Source organism: Squalius cephalus, assembly GCF_949319135.1.
Source record: "Squalius cephalus genome assembly, chromosome: 5".
Classification (NCBI taxonomy): domain Eukaryota; kingdom Metazoa; phylum Chordata; class Actinopteri; order Cypriniformes; family Leuciscidae; genus Squalius; species Squalius cephalus.
In genome coordinates this window covers 25,018,624-25,034,317 of record NC_137126.1, presented here as the reverse complement: position 1 = coordinate 25,034,317, position 15,694 = coordinate 25,018,624, and the positions used below count along the sequence as shown (strand labels likewise).

General features: G+C 38.0%; 2 protein-coding genes across 19 annotated transcripts in view; one reads left to right on the top strand and one right to left on the bottom strand.

Annotated features, from left to right (window-relative positions):
• Positions 1-10,587, bottom strand: part of ncor1 (nuclear receptor corepressor 1) — a 124,499-nt gene extending 113,912 nt beyond the window's left edge. For all 18 annotated transcript variants that reach the window (XM_079871427.1, XM_079871425.1, XM_079871443.1 and 15 more), the window contains exon 1: positions 10,215-10,587. The gene's annotated coding sequence lies outside the window, so the exon portion shown is untranslated. The remainder of the gene's footprint in view (positions 1-10,214) is intronic.
• A 305-nt stretch (positions 10,588-10,892) lies between these two features.
• pigl (phosphatidylinositol glycan anchor biosynthesis, class L) overlaps positions 10,893-15,694 on the top strand; it is a gene marked incomplete at its 5' end in the record, with an annotated part of 23,578 nt that continues 18,776 nt past the window's right edge. The window contains 3 exon segments of the mRNA XM_079871476.1: positions 10,893-10,911; positions 10,914-11,261; positions 11,491-11,590. Of these exon segments, the coding sequence (XP_079727602.1) occupies positions 10,893-10,911; positions 10,914-11,261; positions 11,491-11,590 (467 nt within the window).

The following is a 15,694-nucleotide window of genomic DNA, read 5'->3' as shown; positions in this document are numbered from 1 at the left end:
CTGGATAGAACTGTTAAACACAGAAAGTAAACTGTATACAAAAGAATATAATAGCGTTTGCTTTTATATTATTAGTAACAAAAAGGCAAACACTACTAATACTTTCCTATTTACTGTCAGCATTCAGCAAATGCGTATTTATATCATTTAAACAAATCTTTAAATATCTAATAAACATTTTAATTTCACAAACCTTGCAGGCTAAGTCGAATCCAGCAGTCAGCTATTTTGAAGTCCGCATTTGCAGCCTGTATGATCGCGTATTACTGTGCTTGACAGTCGGTCTGTGTAAATTGAATGCGGACAGGAGAGTTCAGCTTCACTTGAGACACACGATTAACAAACTGAACGCTTGATTTCAAACTATGCTGCACTATATTTAGTTGCCCGCTATGTCATATTCTTGTCATTTTCAGTGTGCTGTATGTAAAATTAGTGTTAGCTTGTCTTTATTTGAATAAATATGATTTCCAGTGCACACAAACTTAAAGGAACAAGCTAACTTTTTGGGACTTAAAGGTGCTCTAAGCGATGTTGGGTGACATCACTTCTTGTTGACGTTCGAATTATTGTCAAACAAAACGGAGGCTAGCTCGACCCTCCCTCCTCCTCATCCCGTCCCCTCCCCCTCCCTTTCGTGCTTCCTGAAGCAGTCATGAACGAGTCAGAGGCTTTTCCGATGTAAATTCGGGACTTTGCACGTTCCTTCTCCTTTTCCCTCTTCTTTGCTATTTGTTCATCAGAACGTCGTCTCTTTGGTCGTGTGTCGGCCATATCAAAATTCAAGAGAATATAATTCCAACGTTAGTCGTTGTCTAGGACATCTCTCCTCTAGCTAACTTCCCTCTTCATGCTTCTCTCTCCTCCACTCCCAACACCCCCCTTCATGTGCACACACACACTAACCCCCACCCCCAAATCATTCTTGTCGGTTATTGGCTGGAACACTGTTTGTTATGTTTCGTGGTCCAGGCTGGGCCAGTTTGTTTTTCTTGCCGTTTGTGGAGCCTGGCCTGTCTACAGAGACCGCATTTTTTTACAGTGTGTTCAGGGGACAGGCAGCTAGCGGATAGTGAGGAAATGTTTGCTGTATGTGACAAAAAATGTTTTGGCCTAAAAAACGTGTGACATCGCTTAGAGCACCTTTAAGCTTATTCACCGTATCCCCCAGAGTTAGATAAGTCCTTACATACCCTTTTCATCTCCGTGCGTGCCGTAACTGACGCACCCACCGCTAGCTTAGCTTAGCTCAAAGACTGGAGGTAAACGGCTGCAGCTAGCATACTGCTGTATACTGTATACAAAAGGCAAAGCACTGCTACTTCTAACTGGATTTCTCAGAAGGCAAAGCACTGCTACTTCTGTGGAGTGATTTACTTGCAGCACCTGAGAAGCTCAGAGTTGGAGTAAATCACTCCGCAGAAGTAGCAGTGCTTTGCCTTCTGAGAATATAGTTCCCAGTATGTATACGGTTAGAAGATGGCTGTGCTGTCTCATGTGACCTTGTTATTTGTACACGCTGTGACTATACAAATCACAATATGTAAATAGGAAAATGTTGGCTTTTTTTGTTACTTATTGGGAGCAGTATGCTAGATGGAGTCGTTTACCTCCAGTCTTTGTGCTAAGCTAGGCTAGCGGTGGGTGTGTCAGATAGAGTTACGGCACACACGGAGATGAAAAGGGTATGTATGGACTTATCTAACTCTGGGGGATACGGTGAATAAGCTGTAAGTCCCAAAAAGTCGGTGTGTTCCTTTAAGGTGATGATACACAGGGCAACTTTTTGAGCAATGTTGCAGAGCGATGTTGTTTGGCACTTTCCTACTGAGAATGGGCAACAAATTTCTATCTGGATAATTTAGATCGGTCGTGGGCCCTGTGTCTCACCTGGTTGCCCGCTGACGGCAACATTCTGAAAAATAATTTAATACGATTACAGAATCTAGAAGTTACAATCTAAAGGAAGTCTGTTTAATTTATAGATTTTTAAAAAAATTAATTTCCAATTTAAATATTAATTAAAATATATAGGATTTATATTGGCCTGCTCTTTAGGATATCGGCATCGGCCATAAAAAAATATATATATATATCAGTCAACGACCACTATTTTGAAAACTGATTGTTTATTGCAATAATTGTTTTAAATTGTGAAAACAGAAAAGTCCATAGGCTTGTTTACAGTCTGGATATTCTCGATAGTACACCTCAAAATTGGGAAGATCGCGATTCAGATCGTTATTGTTTGTTATAAGATAGTGATATGAAATTTTAGGAAGATCACCCACCCCTAGAGACATGTTTGTAAACTTGTAAAAGCTCACAGGTTTATCTCTTGCATGTATAGAAATTAGAGCAAAACTTTGTTAAAGTTTCATTTATTTTACCATATATGGCTATTACTGTCATATGAAAAATCCCCTTTAAAGTTCAGGTACAAGTCAAGTACTTGATGATCAAGTACTTTTTCCTTTTTCAATTTGCACACTGAATATGGGTTGAAGCTCTTCATTTTGAACTCAAAGTTAACGAATCTTACACTGGTTCACTATAGGCTACTGTACTGTTTAGGTTTGATTTATGTTGAAGTGCTTGGGACATGGCTTTTAATGGCGAGACTTTTGCTTTTGTAATCAGGCTCTCAAAAAAATCATATAAAATTTGGATTTAGATTTAGATTTATCGGCCAATATATAGGCCTATCGTTATCGGCTTTTAAAAATAAAGAATTATCGGTATTAGCCAAAATTTTCATATCAGTGCATCCCTAATAATAATATAACCATCTTCTTTAATTTGGCTTAAAGTATCACAATAGTTTCATATCGTATCGAGACATGGTGTGTGTGCCATTACACCCTTAACTATGAAACTTGCATTAGATGGCTGGCATTTATCTATGTATAATGCATCTGTTCCTATCCAAATAAACACAAATAATAACAATAATAATATATTTCTACAGCTGCTTTACAGGAAAATTTGTCTTATATTTGATGAAGGTTGCATCATTAATTCTGTTACTTTCCTCTTTGTTATTGTAAAGGTGCTTGGGAAAACAAATCTATTGTTTAAAGCACTATAAAAATAAAGATGACTTGTTGCCAAAGCACTGGTACACCAGAGGTCATGTATTAATGTAAAAATGCACACTCAGTGCAGCACATAAATGACTTTCTGTTTAAACAGAAAGGTAAAAATAATGCAATGATAATAATGTAAGGGTGACATGGACATGTACACAGTATTTGTGGACTCAGACCTTAGGCTCAAAGCCCTTGCTATCTGTGGCTGGACAGCATCCATCTCTCCTGACACAAGACACGTACAGCAAAATGCAACAACAGATGCTACTGAAGGGTTCAGTGGTTTACTGTAGCAAAGTCCACAATCTTTCCATTATCATAGACAAACTGTAAACCAAGTAATAGTTGGGCTATTCCAGTGACCCCACAAACACTTCTATTCCTCCATTCAAATCAATGCATTATCATTAGAGCAAATGCTAGACTGTTCCATGCATTACCATTTTACTTGAATATTAGCAAGAAAGCTTTTTGTATAACCCTGAAAAATTCTGTTAATAAATTTTCATATCAGGTCAAAAGGTCAAGGGCATTTATTTGGCTTTCAGATCACAGGTCACACTTCAGTACACACTAATAAGCTCTGTCCCACGTATCAACACGAGAGTCTGTTTGCATACCCAAATCAGTCAGCAGGAATCTCCATGACTGGAGCTGGCTGAGTGCTCCTCAGCTCAGAGTGTGTGCGGATTGGATTTTCCATACACACATCATAATGCTTATCTGTCAGAGCCTGAACAAAAATACAGCCTAATCAGGAGGAGACCTATTGTTTGATATGTCCACACTTCACTTTTGTACCTTTTGTCTCTCTTTCATCAGGTTCAACCTGCCCCTCCATCTTCTTGCATCCATTCATGCCATAAATTCAACCTTTTGTCATCACTTACCCCCAAAATATGTCTCAGGGCTATATCAAAAGCAATCCACAAAGAGAAAAATACTGAACAGGTAGCATTCATAAAACATATCAAACATTGACACATCACTTATAAATTAAACCTGACAATGAAACACTGTAAAAGTTAAATATTCAGCACAAGAGCGCAGACAGCGAGCATAACACTCCCACATCCTGCAAAATCCAGGATTTGTCAGAAACATCTGCCACACTGATGTCATTTGGCCCCATCAACCCCACAATAGAGACATATTAATATATAAAGATTCACTAAACCACCACTCTGCACATGATTTGATCGGTCAAGGAAATATGCAAAAGTCTAACTGAAAGCTCTACATCCATTTGTGCTGGGGAAGCTTATTGTTAAATCTTAACTTTAACAATGATCTGAGAACAGTTCTGATGGTCAAGATTACTATTGGGCAGAGGAGGATCAACCCATATCAGAATGAAATGACAACCTCTCCCAGAGGATGTTTCTCTGTGCTAGCCAATCTTAAAGGGACAGTTCACCCAAAAAAATAAAAATGAAATCATCATTTATTCACCCTCATGTTGTTACTAACCTGACTTTCAGTTGGGTCTATGTTGTTTGGACTCCAAAGATCTTAGAAATATCTTGTGTTCCACAGAAGAAAGTCATACAGATTTAGAACGACAGGGATAGGGTGAACTATCCCTTTAAAGTCGCCAATAGGGATGCTCAAAATTAACTGGTTAACCATTAAGCGACAGTAAGAATTTAGACCGATTAATACTACTACTAATAATAATCATCAGTTAAACAGTTTAAAAAGTAATACAAGTAATTTTTCAAGATATTGTAAAACGTTACCTGCATAGTTGGAAAAAAATGCTACACATATAAAATTGGGTTTTGAGAAAAAAAAAAAAAAGATACGTCGTGTATATGCCGCATTTTATTACGCCAGAAACACCAGTGATTTCAAACCATGTTTATGAGACCGTATTTGGCTCCCTGCAGTTCTAAGGAGAAAATACGCAGCAATGGTGTTAACTTATAAATTTGCACATGGTTTGTCTTAAACCATATGAACATTAAAAACTTGATTTTCGCCACAGGGGGGCTTTAAGAATCCATTTCAGTATCGATTAAAATAGAGAAATCGATCATGTCAAACAGTCATGGCACATGACACAGCGGACACGTTTAACTGTTGTAGTTTATCTGTTATGTGCACAAAATAGACGCTGAAGTCAAAATGTGCCATTCGGGGAAGCGTTAATTAGTCAATGATTTCGGGCATTCACAACCATTTTGGCCCGAAACAGAAAATTTTCAGTAGGGGAATTTTTTGTGCATTCCTAATAATAACATGCATGGATGAATTATTCACAATAAGACCATTAAGATGCATTTAGAAAATAGATTTCCATTTCATGGCAACTTTAACACACTCCCTGGTATCTATGTGCCTCATACATATCTGGAGTCCTTGATCATCTCTCTACAAACAATGCCTTAAACCTTAAAGGTGCCATGTGTAAGAATTGAGGTAAAAATATCCAAAAAATGAGCTACACGCATCAAAAGAATGAGAAGAAATAAGGGCGGTGATGTCATTAAAAAAATGACAAGTTATAGTGCTGCAGAGATATCAACCTGAATTAGCATGCTAAATTACTAGCCACAGCCCGACAGGTGTCATAATACCAGTTTCGGCCATGGGAGGCGGTATGCGGGCAACATAACCACCAGCCAAACTGCAATACACGAATAACTCGCACGGCTTGTGGGCGTACTTGAACCTGATGTCAATCGTGTGGAAAGTACAGCCCACTACTACATTTCAGTTCAGGAAAGAGATATTATGTATGAGGAATACATTTTGGTAAGTTGTAGCCTACTGTATCTTTCAACAGTGTTCGCGTTTTTTTACTATTAGCTAGTAGAGATGATCGGTTCACGTGCGCTAGGGATCTGTCGTGTAACATTTACAAGCGCCAAAACGGTATTTATTGTTTGAATTGCGTAATAAAATTGACAGAATCTGAGAGCTGAGATTCTTTTATATCATAAAGTAACCTGCTCTGTCTAGTCTGTCGGTCTCAGTGTCCTCTTTGCTTCGCGATTTTTCTGTGCGTGAGAAAATTGATGTGTGGCGTGAGAGCATGTGAAAAGTGTCAATTGCGTGTGTCTCACGGTGAATGCGTGAGAGTTGGCAGCTCTGGTTACGTTGGCCCTAGCTTGGTCAACATCAGAGAAAGCTGTCTGTCAAATTAATGTAATTCAAACTAACAATAAAAATGTAATATGAACAAAACAAATATGAACATATTCACTGGTAAAGGTGAAGGGGAGTAGCTTGAAGATGTCATATTTCAAAATCACTTGACATCAACCAATGTTCCTCTGGAGTCAAAACGTCCTCTATTAGGAGTTGGCTCGGCTTCGGCTATGGCTCTAGGGTCGTTGTGAAGGTAGGGGCGGAGCATAGAGACTATGCCGTTTCTCGGTTGTTACTCTAGAGTAGACCAACTCACTTTCTGGAGGTATACTGCCCCCATCTGGTATGGAATGTGTGTATGAGTATGAATTGATTTTTTGGCGGACATTACACAAGGCACCTTTAAAGCACTGCATCTGAGGGGAGATGAGTCAAGGTGTTCAAACTTCAAAGGTAAAATAACTTGATAACTTTATTTAACATAACAGCCATTAAAGGTATAGCGGAGGATTTTCTTTTTCCGGGTGGATCATCAAGACTATTGGTCCTCCTAAGTGTCAATCATTCTGGTGATATGTTTAAGTAAGGCCGTCGCACGTGCTCGTGCACACGATTCACACGATGGCGTGCGCTCAAAACACAGGTTGGGCTTCCCACTGATGCCTCGGTCGCGAAGATTCTACTCGACAGGTAAAGTTTGGCATGCTATTTGGAGAAATCCATTTAAAATCACTGCTAGTAAAAGTTAATGTAAGCTATGATTAGCTCGTGCATGCTCTCTCGTGCACACGTTTAATAGGCGTTCCCTCTCGGGAGCAGGTAGGGCGGTTCTTTTCTAAAATTCGGGAAAATCCTCTGCTATACCTTTAATGCAACGAACATTTGAGTTGTACTGTTCTGGAACAGTGTTGTAAATAAATCAACCACTGATTCCTAACTGCGTCCACCTTTGGAAGGCCAAATAAAGTGTTGCTTTTGCATAGAAACACACAGCGTCTCACAACATGGTGGCAACAACACTACTGATAACTGAAGCCACCCCTTCTTTCTTTGCGTATGGATTTGGGCGGCATTATGCGAATATTTCCACCTAGTGACGTAGGTCGGTGAGGTAGAATTCGATCGAGGTGTTTTAGCTAGGTCTGGATCTGTCTTCTCTTTTAGATAGAATAAATATTTTTGTGGGAGACATTGAGATATGAACAGCTACATAACACACTAAAGAAAAAGGAAAACATGAAAAAGGAAAACTCCCTTAAATTAAAAACTGAAACTCCTTAAATTATATTAACTTCTACAATATAACTTTTATTAGTTATATTATAATAATTAGCTAAATAATTACAGCTCTGTGGAAATTAATTATCTTCGCGAGAAGTTCTGTGTAAACGCACAGATAAAGCGCAGATATAGGGATGCTACGATTGATCTGCTCTGGAGATCAGTATCAGCTGATCATCACATTCTATGACTCGATCGGGAGTCACTAAAATAGGCCGATCTCACGAACCGATTGTCAATTGATGATGTCAGACTTTAGCACCTGAGTCATATCATCATGCTGTCTCAAGAAACAATGCGTTTTTAAGCCTTGTGATTTAAGAACAAGTGATTTAAGAACAAGTGATTTGAAAGCTTGAGTCTTGTAATTTAAGTCTTGTAGGCTCTTTAATAAGCCAGAGTATCCTAATATGAATGGTGTTTTGCATAAGCCCTGTTTTTAAACGCCTAAAAACTTCAATTAAATTCTTCATTGTAAAGTTAATATTTGTTAAGCTTATTTATTTGATTCTCAAATAAAACAACAATCTATAGCATTACTGTAAATAACATATTTGGTATTACTTATCTGGAGAGAAAAAAACACTGATGTTGTTAATATTAATCCTGTTGTTATAAATAAAAAGATGCAACTGGGATTATTAAGCTACACTAAAGTAATGTTTTTTTTATTATTTAGGTGGTTTAGAATGTTCCATGCTTTTTTATTTGTTAGAATTATTTGTACATGCTATATTCATTACCTGTTTGTTTACCTTTATCAAAGTTTTTTTTTTTTTGCACTCTTTCAGACCATTTATTGATGTAGAAGTGTGTTTTGTTTTGTATGCAAGAAGAGAGTGAAACTGCAGAAATTGCAGTATTTAAAAAGTGTTAAATAAAACAGTTTGTTCAGTTCATTACTGTTGTTATAATTGTCAAAAACAGAAATTAAACAAATATAGAATCAGTTAATTTATCAGTAATAAATCAGTTCTGTATATCAGTTATCGGGCACATAAACATGCAAATAATTGCTATCAGTTATAAAAAACATATCAATATATCTCTCTAATTTTAATGGCACAATGGGAACAAAACCCCTCCAAAACTTAGTCAACGTGGCAGCTTGCCTCTAAGTATTTTCCGGTGCTTGCTCGCTCACTAGCATTACCGTGCCACGCTTGGCCACAGACACGGCAGCACAACAGTTACATGTCCTGTGTTTCACTCCACTGTCCCTCAGCCAGCACATAAGGCAACAGCAATGATGGGGGGGGGCACTCTGTTGCAGGCCTGGCACTCTTTACAGGCTCTTTACACTCTGTATCTCTCCTGATGGCAAGCCTAATTAAGTTGCAAGTGGAGCCGCAAACAGAGCTGGGTTCTGCTGCAGGGTCGACAGACAGAAAGAGAGAGAGAGAGAGAGAGAGAGAGAGAGAGAGAGAGAGAGAGAGAGAGAGATGCTGGATTCACCAGCATTGCTTAATTGTGGGCTGTAAGTGTGAACGACAACTACTTTTCTTACCTTCTGCAGTTATGAACATGCTCACTGTGAACTTCTGCCTTTATGCCAGTGCATGTACTCTGCACCCTAATTAACAGATCTGAAAAATATTTCCTGAAAACATATTTACATTTCTGGCTGCACATTTCACTCGTTTCTGGGTGCTAGTCGACATTTTGACATGCTAGAAGTTGACACTCACCAACAACAAAATGTTGCAAGTGACTAAAACACTCAATCTCATGCTGGAACTGCTGGTACTTCCCCTTCAATATACAAGTCCTATTATGAAGTGAGCACAAACTCATTTAGATGTTATGCACATTGAATTTACAGGGGTGCATCCTACACTAAAAGGGGGAAAAGGCACATAAAGGCACATTATATATACACAAACACACCATAAATAGTTTTTTTTTTTTCTTTAAATCTCAGCATTATAGTCAAATATATACATACACTGTTTGTACACACACATACATACGTATGTGTAATATGAAATATAAATATCAAAAATACTTCAAAACACTGAGATAAAGGAAAATCCTGTCTAATAGACTGTTTATTTGTCCCAAGCAAGTCAATGCAATATTTATGAGTACATTTGAATGTCTCTGGTAAACGTGTATGTCATTAAAGTACGTTTTATCTATAAGGTTGATAACTTCAACAGACTGTTGCAAAGAACTGTCATCAGTTGTGAAGCGTATATAGGTGCACAAGTCCAAACTTTATGTAGCCTAATTTCCAGGCAGCGAAACTGACATAGCCTACTGAATACAGTGGGTTTCACATTCAGCACTTGTTATTCTCGTTTCAAGCATGATTTTAGACACTAACGTTACTGTTTACATGCAAGAAAAGAATAACACATTTAATGTTTAAAGCTCATGTGTGTATATTACGGAGCAGACTTTAATGATGATTTTCAGCCATAAACTCCTGGCTGTGGTATGAACTCACACTAATGGCGTTAGCCAGCAAGCTAATATTAGTTAATCCGAGGAACAACATTTAACCGGAAACCACAAACAAAATCTTAATATCTCGGGTAGACAGAGATGTAAATCAGCCTCATAAGAGATCACCTAAATCAATATATAGTGAGCCAGGGGAGAGTTTAAGGGAAACATCCGTTAGCTGAATGTTGCACCTTTGCATTCAAAATTGCGTCGCCATCTTGAACATACGCGCTCAGCTCTCACGAGCCTGCGTGTAATTCACCACAAAGCGCTCAAAATATTCACATTAAATAATACACTCACCTCATGTCCTTAAAGATACTCCAATAAGCGCTGAAAGGTGAGTCTGTGCGGTTCAAACGTGCGGTAATGTAACTCGTCGGCAGTGAGACTGCGCGAGCAAACACACACACACACACACTTCAAACACAGGCTTGTTATTTGTCCTCACTGAGTCGTGGATATAAATTCGAGTCGTTTTATTTAAGATTCTGCGCCAGAAGTTAATATACGTCACAAGTATGGCGGGTTCTTCTTGCTGAATGCCCGGTGGTTTGCATTTTGTGCAGCTCTGGTGCACCTGAGGAGATGGAGTGAAAGACTTTTTCTCAAGCAAACAGGATGAAACGGTGTGACGTTCAAACTCTCCCCACGGCCTTCACCCCACCCAAGCCTCAATCTCCGTATATTGCTGCACACCAGAAATACAGGGAAATTATGTTGTATTAAAAATCAACTTTTTGAAACGAATTGTTTCCCGTATTAATAATTGTTTTATGCTTCCGCATTTGAAATTATTCCAGCTAAGGAGTTTATTAAATATAATTTAATCAATTCTGTCGTGCAGTTGTGCTTTTTTCTGACTTCAAAATTATATTAGGTGTATATAAGTTGGAAACAAATAATATCCTACAATAACCCAGTGTTTTTTGTTCAAACAATCCGATCTGCAGGTCTATAGGAACCATTAGTCAGGAAACGATGTTCTACACGGACTCTTTCATGGCGCGGTCGAGATGTTTGTTTTCGTTTCCATCATATTTGTCTTAGTGGCTTACACAGTTTCTATAAAGTTTGTGTATTACAGATTTAGCCAGTTATGGCCACGCTTACGAAATAAAATATCCACCCCTTCATACACCTTTGGAAACGCACAATTTTGTCCAACACAAAAGAGGTCCGGCGCACTCTTACGAAACTCAGAGGATGGCAAGCAGCGCATGACAGCAAACGAGACTCGAGCTCTTTTAGTCACTGCACATCCAGATGACGAATGCATGTTCTTTGCACCTACAATATTGAAACTTGTTGAATCACAAGCATCCGTTTATTTGTTATGTTTGTCAACAGGTAGGTTTACTATTCTGTAAATAAATTATAACCATAACCTGAATCATTTTTTCAGTTCTATTGAAAGCCAGATCCCTTTTTTTTTTTTACCTTGCAAATGCATGCTTTTTAATAATGTAATTTGCATAAATAATCTATGATTTGGTAAAGAAATCTGGACTTCTGCTGAAATATTTGACATGCTTGTGTAATGTAAAAGAGACGCATCAAATGTTTCTGCAATCCTCAGGCAATTACAACAATCAAGGACTCCAACGCAAAAGGGAACTGCTTGACAGCTGTGCAGTGCTGGGAATTCCATCCAACCATGTCACTGTCATAGAAGACAAGTAAGGGCTTACACACACAGGTTACACAATTTTCATTTAAAGTAATTGTTCACCCCAGAATGTAAAATCTGTCATCATTTGCTCACTCTCAAGTTGATCCAAACCTGTATGACTTGTGGTCATAAATATAACATCTTAATCATCTGAATAACTTCTTGAATGGAAATCTAAAAGACTGCATTGGATTTACATAATTTAATGATTTTTTTCCCCCTGTGATGGCAAAGCTGAATTTGCATAAATCATGTGAATATGCTAATTTGGTGCTCAAGAAACATTTCTTATTATTTAGCAATTTGGGGTAAGTATTTTTATTTAAAGAAATTAATAGTTTTATTCAGCAAGGTTGCATTAAATTGATCAAAAGTGAGCGTGAAGACATTTATAATGCTACAAAAGATGTCTATTTCAAATAAATGCTGTTCTTTTGAACAAAGAATCCTGGAAAAATTATCACCGTTTACACAATATTAAGCAGCAAAAACTGTTTTCAACAATAAAATACACGTATATGCATATGTGTGTATATACATTTCTTTCGTGACATTCTGTAGAACAATATAAAATCATTTTGAAAACATATAACAAGATGTCTCGCTACAATTACTGTTAAATTAATTAATTAATTAGAACTTGACTCGAGCACAGCTAAGGCATATATGGGAGATTTTCTTGGACTATGCAGTTTCTTCTTATGAATGAATGCACATGATTAAGTCCTCACTTGATGATTAAGATGCACAGACCTGCCAACCCTGATCTTCAACATAACTCCATAAAGATAATAAAGACTGTGTCAATCAATCAGCTCCCAACCCTGACAATAAGCCGTAGTCTACTCTTGGTGGGGGTGTTTTATTCATGCTATGAAAATAAACATTTAGTTCCAGTATGGCCATCCCCCTGAGGCTTCAGCCGGAGTGAGCAAACTCATTAAAGGTGTCATCGGATGCAAAATTCACTTTTATATGAATTTTTTGGCATTTGCATATAAATCTGTCTTTGCAGTGTGTGGACACAACCACCATACAATGAAAAAAATCCACTCACTCCTTTTTTTTTTAAATCCTCAAAAAGTTTAAACACTCTCAATAATTAGGCAGTTTGGATTTTCTGAGCACTATGATGTAATAAAGCTCATGCTCCGCCCACGACCACTGACTTAGAATTAGAATTTCTGCCATCAGCCATTCGACACCCTCCATGGAAGAGTGGGGTGGGGTGAGCAGTTGCTCATTATCATTTAAAGAGACATGCACTGAAACAGGTCACTGTGAACAGAGCTGTTTTTGAGGAGGTAAAAGGGTGTTGTTTTACACAACCATTGAGGAATTTTAATCAAAGTATGTTACAAACTTTATATGAACACCCTAAAGAATCATACCAACTTGTGGAAAATGGGCATCCGATGACCCCTTTAAAGGTACAATATGTAAGATTTTTGTAATAAAATATCCAAAAATCACTTGCACAGTGTGATGTGCTTACTGCAGTTGTGTACTTACAATATCCCAAAAGTTACCAAAGATTTTTAATTTCAGAGAAATTCCAATTTTAAATAATGGCTCGTCCCTGGTCATTGTCGCCTGTCAATGACATAATATCCGTGTTGTCCCTGGTTTCAGCTCGTACTGCCATAGTAAACATGGTGACAGACGTGGACAACTGCGTAACGTCTAGCGGCACGCTCACGCTGTTGTTGTTTCGTTCAAATATTATGGACCAGGGCAAGCAGTCTTTGGGACAAAAGGAGAACTAAAATGAGGATCAATATCAGCGTGGCGTTTTCGAGAGCTTCACGTCCGTGACTAACTTCGACTTGACAGAGACACTGCTCTTGCATGTACTTTATTAGACAGGGGAGCAAATGTACATAAAACGAATCAATGTTATATAGCTCAACATGATGAAATGTTAGATTATGATCAGTATGTTATTCTAATGTTGATCTAGCTTACTGTTAGTCTCATACAGCCAACAAACTAACACATAGAATAACATTATAACTTTCAACACACTCAAATGCAGTTTAGTGTGATAGTGTAGACCAAGTGAAACAGCGCTGCGTTACCTCACAAGTTTAATTCGTCAAATAAACTGACCTGTGTGAGTAGTAATTCAGCACTTGCGGGTAGTTCGGTAGAATGAAATGTCCTTATTCCCTTATATCCGCGGGACTCGCGCGTGGTGCTGATATCTGTCTCTCATTAGCAATCGCGCCCTGCTTCACACCACAGTCATGTTAAAAAACATCAATGTATTCATTCATCCATAAACATTATTAGATCCATCAGCATGACGACAAGTTCCATAATTCTGCTTATGCGTCATCAACCTATGCCTTTGTTATTGTAAGAGGTTAGCGACCCCTAGCAGCGAAAAAAATGACATATTGTACCTTTGAGGGTGTCTGGGTCAGGCCCCTCCTTATCTCCCCTGGCTGCCCTGTGAGCAAAGAGTGGCTGGGCTAGAAATTAAACCCTTCCATTCTTGTTGCAACAGAGGCACAGACAGCTCGAGATGATGTATGGGAGCTTGATCTGTCACCAACATAAACAACCAGGCCGGGAGACTAAAAGAGGGCAGTCGTTAACCCCCCTGAGAACTCTATGATGACACGGCCTGGAAAAAAAAAAGAGTACACGGGGCATGATTTCTAAAATAGTCATTGTGATCCCACAATTACCAATATCACTCACATGTCACATCTGTGTGGTACGGTTGAATTTTCAGTGTTTTCCTGAATCATCAGCTGTTTTTCTCAAATATTAACTATATTTCAGATTTCCAAAATACAGGCAGGCCAAATAAGATTTCTTCCTACCCACATTTTCTGACACTGCTTAGCTGTGCCAGAGTCTGGCTGAAGTACATGTAACCAACAGTAGGAGACATGTATCAGTAATATTTACACCATTGAAAACACATTAAATTGATCAAAAGGGACAGTAAAGGCACTTATAGTGTGACAAAAGATTTCTATTTCAAATAAATGCTGTTCTTTTTAACTTTAGAGATCATTTATACATGATTATAAAATGTTGTCTCTTCAGAGCATACTGCTACTGCTAGGATTTTTTAGTTTTGAAGCATTTTTTGTCATTTCTTTAAAGTAAACTTAACACTTTTTATTCCCAAAGACCCTAAATCCACAGTTGGAATGTAGTTAGGAATCCTTCAGCATTTCAGATAACACTTTGTCACGGTGTGCTTGGATTTCAGCTTGCAGCTGGTTTGAAAAAAAAAAAAAGATATTTGACAAAGAAGTTCTTAGCTTAGTCAGGTTTATGCTTAAAATGTAAAAAAGCCACAAGTCCATTCAAAGGGAAAACCGGTTTTAGTGTATTACTGCATTAAATAAACCTGTCTAAAGATTTTTGGAATTCTTTGAAAACAACACTTAATATCTTGTTTCTCAGATAAATGTATTTTTAGGCATTTTACTGAAACAAGACAATACTGAGTTAAAATAGATTTTTTTGCAGTGTGTGCCCTTGTGCCACAGTAACGGTTCATCCCAGTCAAATGGGTTTGGAAATGAGTATTTGCTTTTTGTTAAAAATAATTAAAATGTTGGACAGGCTGGATGACAATAAAATTCAGACAGCTTGTACTCTGTATTGTCGTTAGCTAGTCCAGTTCCTCTGGAAATAATTGCAAGTCTCTTGCTGAAAAATCATATGAAGGCATTTTAGATAAATAATATTTAAAAAAAAATTCAAAAACTTTGCTCGAATGGGATTTTGTTAAATGACATAAACCAGAGTTTTCCTGTCCACCCAGAGAATGGCAGGCAAAAAATATGATGTATGTGTCACAAATTCAAGTTCTCCCAAAAGAATTTGCATAGTCATGGTAATATGTTTTCCAGGCTGTTTTCCAAGTGCAATGACCCACCCTGCCTGCAGTTCTTCCCTGCATGTATTCGTGCGCTCTATGCTTCCTTCTTGGCATTGGTGTTTTCGTGCTTAAATTCTGCAGATCCCCAGAGGTCCAAAACACCATCGCATGGCTGAAACTTCTCCACATTTAGAGTTTGTTGGTTTCTTGGAAGGATGGAAAAACTAAAGTAGAATGGACCCTCTAGCTGTCCCAAATGTAACA